This window comes from Ceratotherium simum, chromosome 10 (assembly GCF_057802395.1).
Source record: "Ceratotherium simum simum isolate JZ-2026a chromosome 10, ASM5780239v1, whole genome shotgun sequence".
NCBI lineage: Eukaryota > Metazoa > Chordata > Mammalia > Perissodactyla > Rhinocerotidae > Ceratotherium > Ceratotherium simum.
The window spans coordinates 60,829,376-60,850,323 of NC_141909.1; the positions used below are offsets into that span (position 1 = coordinate 60,829,376).

The following is a 20,948-nucleotide window of genomic DNA, read 5'->3' on the forward strand; positions in this document are numbered from 1 at the left end:
AGGTTAGTTCCTTTTTATTTATTTATTTATTTATTGTGAGGAAGATCAGCCCTGAGCTAACATCTATTGCCAATCCTCCTCCTTTTTCTCCCCAAAGCCCTAGTAGATAGTTGTACGTCATAGTTGCACATCCTTCTAGTTGCTGTATGTGGGACGCCGCCACAGCATGGCCAGAGAAGCAGTGCGTTGGTGCGCGCCCAGGATCCGAACCCGGGCCGCCAGTAGTGGAGCACGCACACTTAACCGCTAAGCCATGGGGCCGGCCCCGGTTAGTTCCTTTTTAAATCACAAGAAAATAGGCATGATATTTGAAAAGTGTAAATAAAAATATTTAACAGTTTTTTTTTAATTGCATGTTTTCAGAGTTTTTTGCCAACAACATGCTCCATGGATCACTCAAAATGGTAAGTGTCTAAAATTTAGTATTGTGGCTTTAAAGACAGGTAAACATTTAGGTAAGACATGGAATAGTCTGATTTACTAGCCTTACTGAATTAAAATACAAACTTTTGATTTAAAATTTTACAGACTTATAAAATTAACTTGTCAGTTTCTTTGTGCAGTGTGCAGTATAATGAACTAACTTTTCTACTTTTTGAACTAGATCTACTCTCAGAAACACTTTTGCGTGATGTCTTCCATTCTCATGACAATCAGGGGACCCAACAGAGACATGGTAAAAAAAGCTTTGACTTTTGTGACTGCTTCTTTTCTAAAAGAATGTTAGAATTTTCAGTAGATAAAATTGATAAAATGCTGCACATTCCCTGAATGAACTTTTCCTAAGAAGGCATGGTTAGCATTTCAGTTCTAATTAAGAAAATTGGATCTTGGCTAACTGGCGTTATGAGATGTACATTCATTCATGAATGAACAGCCTCTGAGCGCTGCCTGAACAGCAGAGTCTCACCAGCACTATATCTGGACTGGAGTCAGGATCTCTTTGGAAAAGGCTTAGTTTTTTTTTTTTTTTTTTTTTGTGAGGAAGATCAGCCCTGAGCTAACATCCATGCCAATCCTCCTCTTTTTGCTGAGGAATACTGGCCCTGAGCTAACATCCGTGCCCATCTTCCTCCACTTTATCTGGGACGCTGCCACAGCATGGCCTGACAAGTGGTGCGTTGGTGCACACCCAGGATCCGAACCTGGCCGCCAGCAGCGGAGCGCGAGCACTTAACTGCTACGCCACGGGGCCGGCCCCATGGCTTAGTTCTGTATCATGCCAACTGCACTTTGTGGTGGTAAACAACACTCTCTAAACAATATCGTTACTCTCATTTTTCAGTCATTACCCTTTTAACTCATCAGGAAATACTATAAAAAATATTGCTGTCAGTCAGTGTTTACTGACAGGGAAAGATGACAATAACATATTAATTTTAAAAAGCAGATTATAACATTGCCTGTAATGAATCCTCTCCCCAGAAGAAACCATCGGTTTCTTTTGAATTCTTCCAAAAATTTTCTGTGTACTCGAACATACCTACCACTATATTTTGCTTTTTTTCACTTAATATATCTTAGAGATCCTTCCATATCAGCACAAGTGGATCTACCTCATTTGTAAAATGTTATGTGATATTCCATTGTGTATATTATTCAATTGTATAACTGAACCACAGTTTAACTAGTCTCTGCATGATAGACATTTAGGTTATTTCCATTTTTTTCTGTCACATTTAATACTGTAGGTAACGTTCTTCTCCATTCATCTTTGTACCTTTATGCAACTATACTATAAGGAAAAATTCCTATATATAGATTGCTCGGTCAACGAGTATAAACAAGGAAAACTTGGATAACTATTGGCTAATTATCTTCCAAAGAGGCCACACCAGCAGTACACAGTGACCCAAATCTTTGCAAAATTATATATTAAACATCTTCATCTTTGTCAATCTGATGTGTGAAAAATTGTTTTACTTTTCATATCTCATGAGTGAAATTGAGTGTATTACCCTTTCTTTCAGTCAATTATATTTGTTTTCCTGTGACCCAATCTGTTTGTTTTTCTATTTAATGAACCCTCGTTGCAGAGGGTTCCCCGTTAGCCCATTTTTCTACTCAATTGTCTTTTTCATGTTGATTTATAAGATCTTTTTATATTTAAAAAATTGGCCTTTTATCATATATGTTGCAAACATTTAGTCTAAATTTGCCGTATCTTTTGACTTTGTAATAACTTTTGGCATGCGAGAGTTTTATATTTTATGTAGTCAAGCATCAATCTTTTCCTTTATGGATTCTGGTTTCTCTATTTTCAGCTGATTTTTCAGGAGTGAAAAGAAAAAGAAGAAGGAAGAAACGTCTCTCAGCAGACATTCAGGTACAGGTAATTTGACTTAATTTTATTATAGCTTTAAGTTTCTTTGTCCAAAGTCCTTATTTTAAGCGTTCTGAATTTCAGGTAAAATGATGATAGAACCATAATGAGATGAGTATTAAAGAGAAGTTGGATGTGTCTTCGGTATCCAAGCACATAACCCTCAGGAGGTGACAGCCCCACGGCTCCTGTAGCGCATCCCTTCATACCAAATCACAGTCATATGTCGCTTAATGACAGGGATACGTTCTGAAAAATCATCGTTAGGAGATTTTGTCGTTTTGCAAACATCTTAGAGTGTACTTACACAAACCTAGATAGTATAGCCTACCACACACCTAGGCTATATGGTACTAATCTTATGGGACCACTATCATATATGTGGTTCGTGATTGACCGAAACATCGTTATGAGGTGCATGATGTAGTGAGAGGATCTGAGCTCAGAGGGTGTTGATGGTCTTAAAATGAGCAGAGGTGCAGTCAAGCATCCTTACGTAGCCAAGTATTTCCCAGCTGCATGATCCGCACTTGACCTAATTTGTAACTCTTATAATTTTCAGGATTATTATGTGTAAAGTGTATGAAAATGTTTTGGGGCTTTGAAACAGTTCTTTTACACATCAGCTCATATAAACTAAATTAATAGGAGCCAGCAACCTTTACCTCTTGCTGATTATACAGGAGGATGCTTGTCACACCTCTTGATGTTTTTGTTATACAAAACAAAAATACGTTTGATGTTTATAGATGAACGTGGCGCATGATTTTCACCAAAGGCATATCATTGAATTATGCACAACAAAAGATTGGTTTTCATTTTATGAAATGTTAAATGCCCACAATAAAATCAGTGTAAAGTAATCTTGATTTTTCTCTCCTTCTAGTCACCTGAAGCAGCGGCATTCAATAGAGGCATAAAACAAATGCATGAAGATGACAGACACACAGGTTTGCTATAAGTTTTGTCTGTAACAAATATAATCTACAGTACTTACAAAAATGATGACCTGTGTGTTTCAAAGTTGGTATTCCACTTTATTCTTCTAGATTTACGTAATTAATTATAAGAGTAGAAATCTTTTATCGTAACTATCCATTCTATCATAACTCCAGCAGATCAAAATAACTTAGGTTGGGATGGTCCATCACTCTTCAGTATTAAGAAAGGATCCACTTCTTGGTATAGAAGCCAGGGTTGCCTGAGCTCAGAATCCAGGGATGAGCCACCCCTCACACCGTGAGCCCCCAGGAAGCTGAAGCCAGTAATTGTAGCTTTCTCTTCTTTAAGGAAATAGATATTCTATAATGACACACAGTAACTGTGACAGAAAAAATGACGGAGGCTGTCATCTCAAAGATTTGAAGCTAAATTTTAGAAAATCCTGTTGGTTCATATAATTATTCTAAGCAGAGAAGTTTTTATTTTCACTTTTTATAACATTTCATTCATTGTTTCAGCTAGAAAAAATGAGGTATGATGAAATTACAATTAATAGAAAAGACAAAGGTGCTGTCTGTATGATCTTACTAACAGTGCTCATCCACCACTAGCAAGGTCTGAAGAAGTGACCATAAAGTGGTTTATGATAGCTGCCCTAAGACAGACCATTTCCTTCTAAAATCTTCTTCTTCTTCTTAGATGCAATTGTGAAAGTTGCTTTTCTTAAGAAATGTAAGGAAGCGGGGCTTCTTAATGATTTATTTGAAGAAATATTAGACAAACTTCATTTGATTCAGCAAAGACTCATGGATAAGACTACTTCAGAATCAGGTACTGAAATAGCAAAATTTCTACATATAGAGACTTCTCCCAGACTTACATGTAAAACAAAATAAAACAAAACAAAACAAAACAAAAAAGTACTACACATTTTCCTTCCATGCTATTTCTTTTTTCTTTTCCTCTTTATCTCATTCTTTAATAAAATTCATTGTTCCAGATCTCTTGTCTTTTATAGATCAACAGGTTGTGGGTAATTGACAAACTCAGTAATTTAGTAAAAAACACCCTGATGCCCTTAAAGTTTTGATGTATTTTCCAGAGGTGCATAACTGAGAGTGACCAAGAGAACAGGCACGCTCAGAGCCAGCTTCAGTCACACACCCACCCCCCCCACTGCTGACACACTTGTTGCTAAGATCTGAGAATGGCCTTATGTTAGTTTTGATTTGACTCAATTTCTATTCCTTAATAAACCAACTGTCTTTTTCTGTATTGTAAAGTATAGAAGAAAAAAGTAATTTTAATGTTTTTATTGATGTTTGGTTTAGTTAAATATGACCTTTCATAAAGAGCTCTTTGGGAAGCCAAAGTTCCATTTGTACATGCAGGTAGATAGCCACTTCGCCTTCTTATAACCTATATTATGAGCTTAAAAACTTTATTATAAACATAGCTATCTTAAAAGGAAAAGCTTGACTGTCTATATTTTAGGCAACAATGTAAAATATAGGATTATTTGAAAGGGATTATTTTCTATAGGACAAAACCAAAAAGTGCAATTAAGAGCAAACATTTCCAAAAGCTCATTCATTATTTATTTTTTTTGTGTGTGTGAGGAAGATCAGCCCTGAGCTAACATCCATGCTAATCCTCTTCCTTTTTGCTGAGGAAGACTGGCTCTGAGCTAACATCCATTGCCAATCTTCCTCCTTTTTTTCCCCCAAAGCCCCAGTAGATAGTTTTGTGTCATAGTTGCACATCCTTCTAGTTGCTGTATGTGGGACGCGTCCTCAGCATGGCCGGAGAAGCGGTGCGTCGGTGCGCACCCGGGATCCGAACCCGGGCCGCCAGTAGCAGCGCGCGCGCACTTAACCGCTAAGCCACGGGGCTGGCCCCATTATATTCTTTTATTCATTTATTCTTTTCTCTAGACCAAGCACTTCTCAAACTGAAACATGCCCCTCAGAGTCACCTAGAGGGCTTGTTAAAACAGATAGTTGGGCCTCGCCCCCGGAGGTTCTGATTCAGCAGAGGTGCTAAGAACCTGCATTTCTGACAAGCTCCCAGGTGATGCTGCTGCTACTGCAGTCTAACACTGACATTCTAGAAGCAGGAGTGGAGCTCTGTTTACTCTTCCCTATTTTGGGTTATTTTGTGAGCTGTTTCTGCCTATATAAATTATTTAAATTAAAACTGAAAATGTTCTTTTCCCTCCAGACTATGAAGAAATTGGAACTTCACTTCTCGACTGCAGATTGTTTGACGATATATTCGTGAATTTTCAAGCAGGTATACGAGTTATAACTGAGCAGCAAAGTCTATAAATATTTATCATATATGTTGAAATAATATAATACTATTCAAGTGATAAAAATCATATTTTAGAACAATGGTCATTGTTTTATTAAATGAAAAAGCTCATTACAAAACAATGATCCCCTCACACACAGAAAAAAAAAATACATAAATTCAGAGAGGCACACATGCACACAGAAAAAATGGAAACAGTAATCTGTAGGTGGCTGGATTATAGTGATTTCTTTTGTCTTTAGTGCTGCATTGTATTTTCCACGTTTCTGCATACACACAATACTTCCATAATCAGAAAAAACTCATTTGAAAAAGTAGAGGGGCTGGCCGCATAGTGTAGTGGTTAAGTTCGGCACATTCTGCTTTGGTGGTGTGGGTTCACGGGTTTGGGTCCCTGGCGCAGACCTACACCACTCGTCAGCCATGCTGTGGCAGCGTCCCACACACAAAATAGAGGAAGACTGGCACAGATGTTAGCTCAGGACTACTCTTCCTCAAGAAAAAAAAAATGAGGACGATCAGCAACAGATGTTAGCTCAGGGCTAAAGATCTTCTTCAGCAAAAAAAAAAAAAAACAACAAAAACTTGATTGCAAAATGGGAGATTATTTGGGCATCATGTTTGGGAATCAGCAGGAACTGGTGAGGCTTCCTGCAGCCTCTGCTCTGAGGTGGCGAGGCTGTGGTAACCCTCTCACAAGGTATGATGTATACAAGTTTAAATTCTCCAACATTCATCTTCAAATCTAGTGGTGTGGGGAGGGTTGTGACTGACTGATTCTAAAGTTCATTGGAAAAAAAAAATGAGGAAGAATAGCCAAGAAATTTTTGAAAAAGAAGAAAACCTGGTAGGGGCAGAAACTTAATCTTTCTATAAAATATCAACCATTTATTGAGTAGGTCCTTTCACCATTGTTTAAGATGCCTTCAAAACAGGCTAAATTTCCACTTATTTATGTGTCTGATCTGACTTCTCCATCAAGGCTGCCCCTCACAGCTGGGCAGCTGGGCACTGCACATCCCAGCAGGAGTTGGGGGGCACAGATTCACACAGAATTTGGTGCAGATGGCTCCCCCTGAAGTCACACAAACACAGTACCCTACACTCTATTCTTTCCTATACATGTATTTGTCTAACCAGCAAATAGTATTAGGACAATTTGTGGAGAAAATATTAGTTCATATCCCTGTCTCAATAGATACAAGCCTTTCTCATTTTTGTTTTTATATTACACATTTCTATGTGAATTTTGTATTATGTTTATAATCAGCAGAAAATATTTTTTTAAATCTACCAAAAATCATATATCTTTTAAAGTCTCTTGAGAAGGTCTGCATACTGCTAATTGAGATATCCATATTTTTTTAACAAGCAGTCTTTAAAATCTTTTTCTAGAAAGCTTTATTTTGTAGGGGACTTGCATCTGTGTTTATTTTTCTTTCATATAAAAGTTACATGTCTGGAACATGTCACATGTCACTGCTTGGGTGGGTTAGTTGGGAGTATAAACACTACAGTGTAGTGTTTGGGGGGTGTAGGGGCACCAGGAGGGGACACTATTTGGAATTGCATGAGAACCAACATAAAAGGCTTAACTTTTGAAACCCCAACTGATAAAGACTCTCTTGCTTAATTTAGCCTTTCTAATGTTCCAGAAATTTAACTACAGGTACATAGGTATTCTAAAGAAAGATTATCTATGTGTGTTTTAACATTTTTCAATTATGAGGTTTTTTTAAAAAAATGACATTGCCGAGGCCAGCCTGGTGGCGCAAGCAGTTGGGTGTGCACACTCCACTGCGGCGGCCCAGGGTTCGCCGGTTCGGATCACGGGCATGCACCGACGCACTGCTTGGCAGGCCATGCTGTGGCGGCATCCCCTATAAAGTGGAGGAAGATGGACATGGATGTTAGCCCAGGGCCAGTCTTCCTCAGCAAAAAAAGAGGAGGATTGGCAGGTGTTAGCATAGGGCTGATCCCCTCCAAAAAAAAAAAAAAATGACATGGCCACTGAGTAATATTGTTATTTATAAAGCCTAACTAAAGTATCTTCTTCCTAAGTTTCCACAATAAAAGCCTTCCTATTTCTAAATAAAATCAAAAGCTTCTATGTAACATTAAAAATTGGATTCATTTTTATGGAAGATTTGCCCCTCTCCTTCATGTTCTAACCACATGCGCTCTCCAATTATCATCTCTCCACAAATGGATATAGTGCAGCATGAAGGTTCTACAGTCGCTGCTTTCGAGTTCTCAAAGATATACAACAGGTGGTTCTGCTATGAATGTATACAAAATCTTAAAGATTTACTGATCAGCTTTATGTGTGAAAAGTGCTAGAATTCTATCCTGAATTAGAAGAGGAAGCAAAGGCATAAAAGAGCCAGTTCCTGCTCACGAGACCCCAGATTGTTCTCATTTGGGGCACAGCATTGTGTACTTACAAGTGAAAGGGGCTAGAAATAGTACATTCTTTATAAAACTACTGAATAATCTGAAATCAATCATTTTATTTCTTCTTATAGAAATAGAGAATAAAATTCATCAATCTGAAGAAAGGCAGCAGCAGCTGAAGGAAGAGATTGAGCTACTTCGGGACTTAAAACAAACCTTGTGCTCTCTTCAAGAAAACAGAGACCTTAGATCAAGTTCTACTTCAGTGTCTTCTCTGTCTTCTTAATGATCGCCATTTCCTAAGCCAGAAGTCAGGCATAGTTGCAAGCAGGCTCAAAACTGGAGTTCTGGCCTGTGAAAGCCACACATCTTTAGGACCTGGCCTCTCATCTCTCTCTGGTCTGCAACCTTCAATCCTCATCAGCTCTTACCCTCTTGCTGATTGACATTTCATGCCTGACTGGGTGTTTACTGCCCTCCCTTATCATCTCACTTCTACCTCCACTCTCCAATAAAATGTTTCTCAGGTCTACTTGAGTCAATTGGATCATGCCTCCCATCTCTCCCACCTTCTGCACTGAAAATCCTGCAGTGGCTTCCTGTTGGTGCACTGCCACCCACCTCTCCCACACTCCAGGGATCTAAGTTGATTCCAGTCACACACCAGGTGCTCCTACCCCTGGGGCCTTTGCACATCCTGCCGTGAAGTTTTAACTGCTCTTTAACCCTTCTCTGTCTGCTCCTCCTGTAGATCTCATCACACCAGTTCTCCCACTTACTCCATCTGAGAGTACTTTTCCTTCATATCACTTCCCAGTGTAACCCACTGTCCCTTACCTTACACCATTAGAATGTAAGCTGTCTCAGGGCAGGAACTCACTATTCTGTGTTTTGCTCACAATTACATTCCCAGCACGCTCAACAAATGTTTGCTGAATAAATGCACTAACTTTTCTTATCTTTTGAGACTAGTTCCAGCCCATAATGCCTCTTACATATAATAAATTTGAATATTCTACTTTACTTGTACCAAATTTACCTGTGTTCTTGTCACAAAGTCTGCTTTTTAAATTTCTTCCAGCCACAGTCACCACATGCACATACATCATCTTCAAAATAAACGTTTAAATTTAAACTGGACTCCCTGAATAAGATCCGTGGAAATATGCATGAATGAAAAAAAATTGATAGTTAAGACTTTTCTCAACCTAACAATATACCATAAAGATTTTTATGCCCCACCACCATGTCTGACCCCTGAAGACCTCAAATTCATATTTCCAATTTTTTATCATGGTACTCTGATTCACAATAATGCTGCATTTCAAAATGAGTTTGATCTGGGTCCCCAGCATGGTGTCTGGCATGTAATAAGTACTCAAAAAATTTCTGTGGAAGGAAGAATATGATGTAGATAAAAAAGAACATGTCCTGTTGTAATGGCAACCCTAGCCTAAGTCGTCATTACCTGAGGGACAGAATCTAAATGAGTGATTTTCAAATTTGGCTGCACATCAGAATCACCTGAGACACTTAAAAAACTACAGAAGCCAAGACTCCATCCCAGATCCAATGACTAAAGATTTCCCCTGGAATAGATATTTACTGTAACTTCAGCTTCCTCCCAATAGCACCTCCTATAGAAAGCTTATCTGAGTAATAGTTTTGATGTCATGATCTTTAAAAGAAAACCTTTGTCTCCCACTTTGCTTTCATATTTAATCTGTCATTCACAGTAGGTAATTTGGCACCATGGAGCAACATGTGTTTGGCAGTCACAAAGGAGGCAAATATTGGGCAAACTGTTAGACCCAGGTTTGTACTTTAGCTATGTCACTTACTACTGAGAAACTGTAACCCAATTATTTACTCTATCTGAGCCTAACTCTGCCTACCTTATGGTACAAAATGTGGGCACTAAAAAAGAAAATGTGAAGCACAGGGCACAAGACCTGGCACCGTGGGAAATAAGTGTACATACACACACACACACACACACACTCTCCCCTGGACGATGTCTCCTCCTAATGGGCCCTGGCTTATTTTCTCCATTCTAACCAAACTAACTTGCTTATGGTGATCTCTGGAAGGCTCATGAGCCCCCACCTCTAAGTCTTTGCTTGTGCCACTTACCAGTTGTTCTGGAAATGAGCTAAAAGGACACTTTATGTTTTCCCCTGCACTGCACAAAAGTCTTCTGAACCAAGTTCAGAACAACTGCTTCTCATATTAACTCTGTTAGGTTTCTCTCACTGACTATTAGGAAAAGCTGTTTATAAATATGTTATTGTGTTGTTAATTCCTAAACCTCTCTCCTCTCTCCTAACAAGGGACTATGTCTTTCCCTTCATTTATAAGTACCTCAAAGGATCAAGATACATTTTTCTGTTATGATAGTTTAATTGTACTTTCTTTCAGCAGGAGTAAAACCAAAGGATTTCTGGGGGGGGGGGGGTAGCTGAGAAACAGTTGACATGTTTGTGGTGGTATCTGTTTTTAGCCTGATACCTGCTAAGAATCATAGTACCGATTTTTTTTTAAATTGTAGCAAAATCCACATAAAATTTACCATGTTAACCATGTTTAAGTGTACAGTTCAGTGGCATTAAGTACATTCACATTGTTGTGCAACCATCACCAGCATCCATCCACAGAACTCTTTTCATCTTCCCCAGCTGAAACTCTGTGACCATTAAACATTAACTCTCCATTCCCTCCTCCCCACAGGCCCTGGCAACCACCACTCTACTTTCCATTTCTATGAGTTTGACTGCTCTAGGTACCTCATATGAGTGGAATCATACAGGACTTGTCCTTTTGTGTCTGGCTTATTTCATTTAGCATGATGTCCTCAAGGTTCATCTCAAATCAGAATTTCCTTCCTTTTTAAGGCTGCGTATTACTGATTTTTGAGGGGGAAAAACAACTTTTCATGCCTGTTTTAAGAGATTACTTTATTTATTAATATGTCATTCTAAACATTACATAAATACAGCCTATCTGCTAGAGTAGCAAACATTGTTCCAGTAAGAAGTTCAAGAGTACATTTAGGGCTATTTTAAGAAATATGAATACTTTGGCTTTCATTATTACATCATGAAGAAAGCAATTCAAAGAATAGTTTTTATCTTTTGCTATGATTAACAACAAAACCAAGTAGAAAAATAAGAGAGTGAATTAAAAAAAAAAGATAAGTACTTTTTGAAGGACTTATTGTGTTCTCTTTACTACATACATACTCAAATTACTCAGTAATCTAATATGAAAAGTGGTTCTTTACCTATATTAGGAACTCAGTAAATATTTGTTGAATGAATGATCTATGGAAATTTACTACTTTAATTTGTGCTTTTTTTGAAGTTTTTTTTTTCAAGTAAGAGCAATGGTAAACTTACTGAAGTTGTTTTGTCCAGATCATAAGCCTACAGAACATTCATTGTTATAAACACTACCCATCACAGCTAATAATCAAATTAATGTGCATTTATCAACCTAGTAAGAAAAATTCTATCGTGTTGCAGAACTAATTCTAAACTAATAATTCATTGGGCTTCAATCACTTGTGACATGGTCAAGAAAAAGGGGCTGGGACTTCTAGGTTTGTATTTATTTCACCTATCAATGAATTCCTATCTTTGGGCCCTCATCGCCCTCTCCCCCCCACCACACACTTAAAACACTGCTAAAAACAGGAGCTGCAGTGTCTCTTCACCTTCTTGTTAATTTGGCTCTGAAATGTATTGAAGCTCCAAGTTCAGATGGGGGACCTTCCAAGCAGGAAGCAGAGTTCACTAAGGAGCCCCCACAAACGGAAATGAGTCCATGGGCCAGAGAGCAGAACAAAGCTTTGTTCTTAACGTAAGCTCACAGGACACAAGTGATAAAACTCAGAGTTGAGCATTCCTACCTCCCAAAGTCACACTTCATAACCAGACCAAAAAAAACCCCATAATTTGATCCTTTGAAAAAAGTTAAATTATGCTAAGTATTATACCTAACACAATTAAAAGGAGAGGAAAATCGATAGTGAAAGCTGGTGAAATTTCAAATAATCAAATTTGTGATGGCATTTTGCATAGATAAAAGAGAGAAAACGAAGTCCATTAAGTCCTGTAAAAATAGCTGGTTTAAGAACCACTTCTTTGAGTCACATGTAGCAGATCTGATTTAGCAGCCATAATTTAGGAAGGCCAGAGTATAATGAATATGTCATTATTTCCCTCTTACAATTAGCATTTATAGGGGAAAAGGGGGAGGGGCAATTTAAACTTGAGTTCTCAAATTTTATCTTAATAAAATAAAACACAATTGGATAGTAGTGGAGATTCTAATTTATAAAATATTCACCATTGTCCAAATGAAGTTTTTTTCATTATTAACATTTCACGGAGAGTTCTAAATTACCACTCTTTATGTGCTTAAGTCTTAAGAGAAATCTTGGCTAACCTAGAAATTTATCTTTACATAATTATCATTTCAATAGGTTTAACTCATTAAACTGAATATTATTTTGATACACCGTGAAATTAAAAAAAGTCATCAATAGTGCAAACACAAACAAAAGCCTCACGATCTTACCTATTCCTTCACAGTAAGGCTATCAAAGCAGCAGCTAAAGCAGCACTTCAACAGGCCCCAAAGTCAGCATCTTCAATTCATGCTGGGGCCTCCATGTTCGTCTCACAACTCACAAACCATCCCAACTCCTTGTGTCAAAAAGGTTGCTGATATGTGAGCCTGGAGAGTTGCCACTGACTTCCTCTTCCCAAGTTCACCAGTTCCTCAACCCAAATACAAAAACAAAAAAACAACCAGCTAAACTCTCACCCTTGTACAATGTTCCAGCCAACCTAAGGTCACAATTAAAATAGACATATCTGGAAACAAGAATTGTTTAAAATGGGTTCAGGAAAAGCCGTAGATCCTTCATACATATATTCCTACACAGAGAACGGTGTCTCAGATGTGGGAAAAAACCACCTGATGGGTTGTTTACCTGCAGAACTGCATCACCCGTAGAGCACCAACGACACACCATCACCCAATACCCGGCCCCGAGCACTCACACAAAACCCAGCAGCCTTGGGCTTCAGTTCTTAAAGGCTCCACATTTACTGGCTTTAGCAATGAATTCCTTTAGCAGAGGGCCATCCATTTGCCAAAATGCTGCAGTCTGTGTAACTTCTGTCAAATGATTGATGCAAAACTTAAAGCAGAATTCTTCTAAATCCTGGACACATACAACAAAAATAAAAACAAGAAGAGGCCTTTTTTTATTAACTTTGATTGAATTACTTCTCTCCAAACCCCTCACCCCAAATCTCTTACCCTCCCCTAGAAAAAATATTCGAGGCCAGAAACCTCAAACTAGGCTAACAAGTGACCACAGGCAGGTGTCAGAAAAACATACTATTTACTCAGAACACAGTAAGAGCAACGACTCTGCTACCTCAAATCTGACCCTTCAGAACAGACAGACAGACAGACAGACACACACACAGTCTGTGGGGGAAAGTTTCCTCATGGTTACCACATGGTCTACTCATACTTACAGACATTGTTTTAAAAAGCTGAAAGCAACTTTAGTCGATTATCATATGTTTTACCACATTCAAGAAGTCAGAGAAAGGAATTAAGATGTGGATTATTTAGTTTAAGGAAGAGAAGACTTTAAGAAATAGAAAAGTGATGAAGAGATTTAGAGAACGTAAAGTGACACATTAAAAAAAAATTCCAAGGACCTTAAATTCACTTCCATGCTCTTCTAAAGTAAAAATGCCTTCACTTTTAAAGCCACAAAGAATATACTACAACTTCTAGCACACTAATTTCTCAGATAGTCAATCCAGTGAAGAAGAGTCACAGATTGGATTTTTCAGTCAGACAAATGGAAGTCACCAACCACCAACATTCAGAAGGGAAGGAACATATACAAGTGGCAAACCAGAACAATTTATAAATCTATTTCTGCCTATGCTGATACATCCTTTCATCCCCAGCAAAACTCTCCTATAATGGCGTCTGTTCCTTCAAATGTTGGAATGTATATTTACGAAATCAATTAGGCACCTGGAATGTATACAAAGACTAAGTATATAAAAGCAAATCACACTAAAAGCTCTTATCACAAATAGCTTGATTTTTATAACTTGGCTGGCTATACTGAAGGTCAACACTCAGGGTTCTTTCAAACCAGAAACTCAACATTTAAACTGCAGGGTCTTGGCTTCACGTTTCCAGCCACCATGAAATGAGAATTTTAGGCAGAGTGGGGAAGGGCCCACACAAACATATGGACACACCTCTTTCCTGTTCTCTCAGTGCAGACCCAGCCAACAAATATTTCCTTATTCCAAGGGTCCCTTTGTTTCTAGCTGAAAGATGCCCCCTTCCAGTCATATAATCAGTAAGAGATAAACCACAACTAATGTGTATCAGCTGCTGCCAGAGTTTTGTTTTCTAGATAATTCAAGATGCATTAAAAATGTTAGGACAATCTCCGGATCCATGTTTTTTAAGAGATTCCCAGTGGGCTGAATGCTCTCTGTCTTATAATAAACTAAAATGTTAAACTATATAAAACATTCCCTCTCAGAGAAATATTAAAGAAAAAGCACTACTCCTGGTATTATAACCCAATGGTTAATTAATAGCTCAAGGGACTAAATTATATTCCAAAGGGAGATAAGTCACATTTTAATCTTATTTATCAAAAATAGAAAACTAGTTTGTCTACAGATAACTTAGGAAGAGGTAGCCAGTCATGAGCACAGAAAGTTCTTCAAACCATGTAACGTATCAGATAAAGATCTTTAAATATTAAGCTTTACTTATATAATTTCAAATTCAAAGGAAAAGAAGAGTGTACCAAATTCTGGCATTGTAAAACCTTTGTCACTTCTATGTCTACTAATTTAGATTTCAAGATCTTTGTACTATACATGAAAGAGCTTATTCAGTGTACTAATTGTACAGATTACCTTGAGTATAAACTTTAAGGACTTTTTTATATAGTATAGGTATATAACTGGTGCTTCTAATTATGAATCAGTTCCTAAATCTATGAAAACATTCTATCAAACTGCCTTACCTTCCCCTCCAATTAGTTGGAATTGGTGAGATTTCTCAGTATTCAACAAATGTTTAACAGCTTCAAATATTAACTACAGAATGCTGAAAATAATCTAAATCTAGGTTGTTTAAATAACTAATTGAACCTTTTTTTTTTTTTTTGGTGAGGAAGATTAGCCCTGAGCTAACATCTGTGCCGATCTTCCTCTACTTTGTATGTAGCACTGCTTGATGAGTGGTGCGTAGGTCTGTGCCCATGATCTAAACCCGTGAACCTGGGGCCGCAGAAGTGGAGCATGTGAACTTAACCACTACACCACTGGTCCAGCCCTAACTGAACCTTGATTAAGGCAGATCCATGGAAAAGGAAGCATTGAACGCACCTGGAGCGAGAGAAATTGGAATTTGCAAGTTCATTTGCATGAACCAGAGAGTGACACCACCAAACAGACTCGCTCAGCAGCCAATGCCCTAAGCCAGTTTGTCTTTGAGTATGAATCAGACAAACACCCTTCTGATAATTCTTAAATACTGTAAGAACCTACATGATCTCCTCACCTCATTCTGCAAAGGATCAGATCTTCAATTACTTAGAAAATTCAACTCTTACCCAACTAATAAGCCAACTATTAACAGAACTGCCAGGCTTTAAAGAAGACATTTCCAAGAAGGACGAGAAGGATCACTTGACCAGTAGATGACAAACGCTCATAACAGAATGAGGGTCTTCTCAAGGCCCATGGAACAGGGAAGTGGGAGAGGATATAAAATCAAGGAGTCTAATACAGGATTCTTGGTATTCTAGAAACTAGAGTCCACATTTATGACATTTTGCAGTGAAATTATTATGAAGTGGTTCTGATGCAAATCAGATAAAATACCAGATTTGCTGTAATTAGCAAGGAAGATCAAAATACAAAATTGCTCTTCTGAAATAATTTATAAATTCATTCCAAAATTTTTGATTAAATTATTCCAATCCCTATACATACTCTGAAAATAAGTTGTTTTTCCTTTCCACAGGTTTTCTTTAATAATAAAAACCACAGAGAATAGATGGTCTCAATATCCACATTTTTAAAATGCTAATGCGGCCTTTAATGGAGTTCTTATCCAGTCCTAAAATCCCAAGCTTAAGATAGCTAAGATAGAATGCTAAGACTTCTTGTGGAAGGCCACTTGGCCAGAGTGAGACAGGTTGCCTGAGTCACCAGCCCCTCTTGAGACACATTCCAGATGGTAAGATTGTGAACCACACCTGACTCTGTCCAAACTTAGTTGAAGCAATTACAAAACAAAACCCAAAAATCAAGTCTGGAATTCATTTTATAGTATATCAAGTAAAAAAGATTCCAGATCTAAGTGGGTTTTGTTTTTTGTTTTCTAGAATGTATTGAAATGTCTTACCATATGATAAAAACTAAAGGTGCTTTCTCTCACTACCCCAAAAATATTTTACAGTCTACTGATCATTGAAAACTTTTAATTTGTCCCTCTGACAGAAGATAAAAATGCTGAACATATGGCTTTAGCACAAAGTTTTCCAATACTCATATCCCAAACTAATTTCGGAATTAGATTCCTGGGCTCATGTTTATTACCTCCCACCAAAAGCAAAATTCTAAGATGTAAGTTGCTCAGCAAGTAGGATTTTCTGGAAAGTTCTCTGCTCTGGTTAAACAAATAATACTTCCCTAGTTTCTCCTAATGTTCAAATATACATAGAAAACAAAAATTTCCTGAAAAGAAACACTATAAATAGAAGCATTTCAAAATCTTTATAATGTGATACAGAACTATCTTTAGACAATGTTTTATTGACATTTTCTCCCTTGATGTCAATATTTATTTGGGTTTGTACTACAGGAATATTTGAGTGCTCCTTCTCCAAGGCTTTCTTTACTCTATTAAAACCCGTAGAAAGTCTGACAATGCATTCATAATGCAAGGGTTCCACAACAATTCAGCCTACTTTTTAAAATCCTCAGAACTATGGAGTCAATACATTTTTTTTGGTTTTATGTGTGTACATTTGCTTCAAAATTATCTTCTCAAAAGAGGGTATGGAGGAACCACGATAACTTTTATAGAAAAGAGAAGAAACGTGAGAAGCAGGTAGTTGCCATCTTCTAGCATTTCAACCCACAGAATGAAAGGGAAGTCATCTAGTATGCCCAAGTTGAGCTTCTGAAAATAATCATTTTCCCAGTTAATTTCAAATCCAACTTAGTAGTGTCTTCTCATTAACTAATAGATATAGTAAGTAGGTTTCATTTTTATATTCTAAAGTATTACTTACTACATTCTATAGCATTAAAGAAATAAAATGTAAAAGTACTTCTTTTACATTTTTTAAAAAGCACACCTTCATGGCGAGGTGTTTCAAGTATATTCATTCATTCATTCAACTCAACGTATATTTTTGAGTGCCAACTATATGCCCACACTGTGACAGACTCTGGGGAATCACGTGCACCTGTGGTCTCAAATAAGGGCCAGTTTTTAATGCAATTTATATTTAATATGAGAAAAATGAAAACTAGTAAAGGAAATGATCAGCTGGCATGGGTAGAAGTGGCATAAGGCTTTTTCTATAAACTTTCTGGGGTAGATTTTAGATGCAAGTGAGGAAGGGATTTCCAGCAACTAGAGCCGAGATGTTTGCCTCTGCCCAGGAGGTTCTGAGGGGTTTTAGTCGATTAGCAGGATCCTAATCCCAAGACTACGGAACTCATTAGCTGTGAGGAGGAGTGTGGAGAGACAGAGAAGATTCTAAAATCAACCACCGGGCTGGCCCGTGGCTTGGTTAAGTGCACGCGCTCCGCTACTGGCGGCCCGGGTTCGGATCCCGAGCGCACACCGACACACCGCTTCTCCAGCCATGCTGAGGCCGTGTCCCACGTACAGCAACTAGTAGGATGTGCAACTATGACTTACAACTATCTACTGGGGCTTTGGGGGAAAAAAAAAAAGGAGGAGGATTGGCAATAGATGGTAGCTTAGAGCCAGTCTTCCTCAGCAAAAAGAGGAGGATTAGCATGGATGTTAACTCAGGGCTGATCTTCCTCACAAAAAAAAATAAATAAATAAAATCAACCACCAAATGGAGAGAAAAGTCATCAACCAATTTAAAATTATATCATTGGGTGGAAATGAAATCTAAGGAAATAACACTTCTAATAAAGAAGTTCATGGTGTCACAAAAAGGGTAGGAAAAAAAACTATACTTCCATTTCCTATTAGAAATGATTTACTTTGATTCCCTTTGTTGTCAAGCCACAGATAAAGTCAGCTATATTTGACCTTATCAAATATTTATAATCATAATATAATCTCAAACAAAAATAGGATACATCTTGAAAATATAGACATAATGGTCCATTTCAGTCCCTAAATGTGACAAAGATGAAGTATATCCTCCACCACATCTCTGAGGCCACAGCTGCAGATCTCTGCAGGTGTCTGGTCAATTCCCTGATACCAGGTATTCTGCCTCGTCATATGATGACAAAATACGTATGAGAACAGACTAATTGTGCCATTTGGGGTGCATACCTTAGCTAGATATCTTGAACTCCAAAGCTATTACTCTCTACCTTTTATTGTCTATGAGTCTGTAAACCCAACCATACCAGCCTTCAATTCACTAATCACCCATGATGCATCCTTCAGGTGGTATGAGCTTCATTCAATTCAACAAACATTTATCATCCAGCACCTACTATGTGCCAGGCACTATAGACACATAGATGAATAAGATATAGTTCCTGCTCATGAAGAGCTTACAATCTGATGATGCTGTGGTTCTTAACCTCAAGAAAATGCACATGAACACAAAATTTCAGACTTCCAAAAGCCCATTCATTCATAGACTCTCTAGAGATCCATGAATCCCAGACTAAGAATTCAATCCAGTGCAAAAACAAACAAACAAAAAGGAATCCAGAGCAAGTTCTTCATACATGAATAATTGTGAGTTACGACTAGACAATGATAGAATTTCAGAGCATACACAGATATAAATCATACAGCATCCTTGCCTTGTGACAGGGGAGAACTGGGGAGACAAGAAAGTGGGTCTTGAAAAAAATATATACGCTGACCTTGATAAATACTTGAAACTAAAACATGCTGTTTGTTAGTCCCATTAGTTGTGGCACTTGACATTCCAACCTGCAGTACAGCTGCTGAGACCTCAGCTAGTTTCTTTTCTTAGTTAAAAATGAAAGTAGAGGAACAATCATTTTTGAAACTACAAACAGAGAATGAACAAGTGAGGCCAGATTTCATTTTTTAGGGATCAGTCCGTTCATTGACAACAGAAGTGAAATTACTCATCACGTTCCTTGCCTCATGCGAGAAAAAGGGGGGACAGAGCACGCGGGGACTTAGGGTGGTTGTGGTCTCTGCTGTGTTATGTTACCTCTGCATCATATCTGACTGCAGCAGAGAACAATGAAAAGGCATTCTCCACAGTGATTCCTCGCTTGATAATGTGCTGACAAAGTTTTTTCAGTCTGTTTTCACAGTAAGATGTCGCCAAATCCAAAAGACCTAAAAGTAAAAAGTGTGAAAGGTTAAATCAAGGTTATGATAATTTCCCATAATATCTACACATATATATTTCATTTTGATGAACAGTTATGTAGATAAACCAGCAGAGGTTTCTTAGTGAATAATACTCTGAATTTTATTAAATAAATTCTCTTTTTACTCCTTATCTCCCCCACCTCCAAAACATTCCTCTTCCATACTCACTTTATACAATTTCTTCTATAGTACAAAGGAAGGGGAAAAAATGGAATTTCTCTCATTTTGTTTCCAAAATGATATGCTAAATCATTAACAACATCAGTCTTAAAAAATTAAAATAAGTCCAAAGTCATAAATGAACTGTCCATAATTATTAACCATGATGACTACACAATAATTTTTTTGTGTGTGTGTGAGGAAGATCAGCCCTGAGCTAACATCCATGCTAATCCTCTTCTTTTTGCTGAGGAAGACCGGCTCTGAGCTAACATCTACACAATAATATTTTTAAAGACATTTACTTCAAATCTTTTAAAAACCATGTAAAATCCAATAAACCTGACACTTTACATTCCAATACTATAAGAACATGAGGAGATATATTTTGACCATGTGGCTTGGCCAGTCCCAAGTGGCTGAAGTACCTATAGCATCTTCAGGCGGCAGATCGACTGCATCTGTGTAGAGGTACTGGAGAAAGGCACGATACACTGGGTAAGAAAACTGGTCTATTTCTATCACCTCCTTCATGTCCTCATTCCAGTAAGACTGGAACATGGATCGAAAGTGCTCACACCTAAAACAGAACAGCAAAAGTTACCTAATTAAGTTGATGGAATCAGATAAAAAGTACAGGTATCCTTAAGTGCTACATATTTGGGCTCGCACACTCCAGGATCATGAATCTGTAGCTAGCATCCTAAAAACACTCCATGTGCAAGGGCTTTATATGTGCCTTTCAAGTACACTCACTTTCATTTCTGATGAATACTTCCTGTTAAATATTAAGTATCACATGTAGACCAATTCACTTCAGCATTTAAGCAGTACTACCGTTTCCATTTGACAGCCCCCATTCAGATCAAGTTTTTTGGCTCACTTGTTTTTTTAAAAAGATGCTCTACAGAAATGCATTTTAAACAATGAAATTACAGGAAATTCAGAAATGAGAGTTCAGGGGCTGGCCCAGGGGCATAGCAGTTAAGTTCGCACATTCTGCTTTGGCAGCCCAGGGTTCGCTGATTCGGATCCTCGGGGCAGACCTACTCACTGCTCATCAAGACATGCTAAGGCGGCATCCCACGTAGAAGAACTAGAAGGACCTACAACTAGGATATACAACTATGTACTGGGGCTTTGGGGAGAAAAAATA

At 37.9% G+C, this 20,948-nt stretch overlaps 2 protein-coding genes across 9 annotated transcripts in view; one reads left to right on the forward strand and one right to left on the reverse strand.

Annotated features, from left to right (window-relative positions):
* Positions 1 to 9,018, forward strand: part of SETDB2 (SET domain bifurcated histone lysine methyltransferase 2) — an 80,322-nt gene extending 71,304 nt beyond the window's left edge. For both annotated transcript variants that reach the window (XM_087436073.1, XM_087436072.1), the window contains 7 exons: positions 364 to 404; positions 605 to 676; positions 2,265 to 2,332; positions 3,210 to 3,273; positions 3,965 to 4,096; positions 5,486 to 5,557; positions 8,104 to 9,018. In XM_087436073.1, coding sequence (XP_087292199.1) covers positions 364 to 404; positions 605 to 676; positions 2,265 to 2,332; positions 3,210 to 3,273; positions 3,965 to 4,096; positions 5,486 to 5,557; positions 8,104 to 8,258 — 604 coding nt within the window. In that variant the 3' untranslated portion in view covers positions 8,259 to 9,018. The remainder of the gene's footprint in view (positions 1 to 363; positions 405 to 604; positions 677 to 2,264; positions 2,333 to 3,209; positions 3,274 to 3,964; positions 4,097 to 5,485; positions 5,558 to 8,103) is intronic.
* RCBTB1 (RCC1 and BTB domain containing protein 1) overlaps positions 1 to 20,948 on the reverse strand; it is an 82,270-nt gene that overhangs the window by 21,234 nt on the left and 40,088 nt on the right. For 5 of the 7 annotated variants that reach the window (XM_087436075.1, XM_014790008.2, XM_087436076.1 and 2 more), the window contains 3 exons: positions 20,221 to 20,372; positions 19,467 to 19,597; positions 10,915 to 13,202 (listed from right to left, as the gene is read on the reverse strand). In XM_087436075.1, the coding sequence (XP_087292201.1) occupies positions 13,062 to 13,202; positions 19,467 to 19,597; positions 20,221 to 20,372 (424 nt within the window). In that variant the 3' untranslated portion in view covers positions 10,915 to 13,061. The other 2 variants (XR_015553422.1, XR_015553423.1) reach the window with 2 other exon arrangements.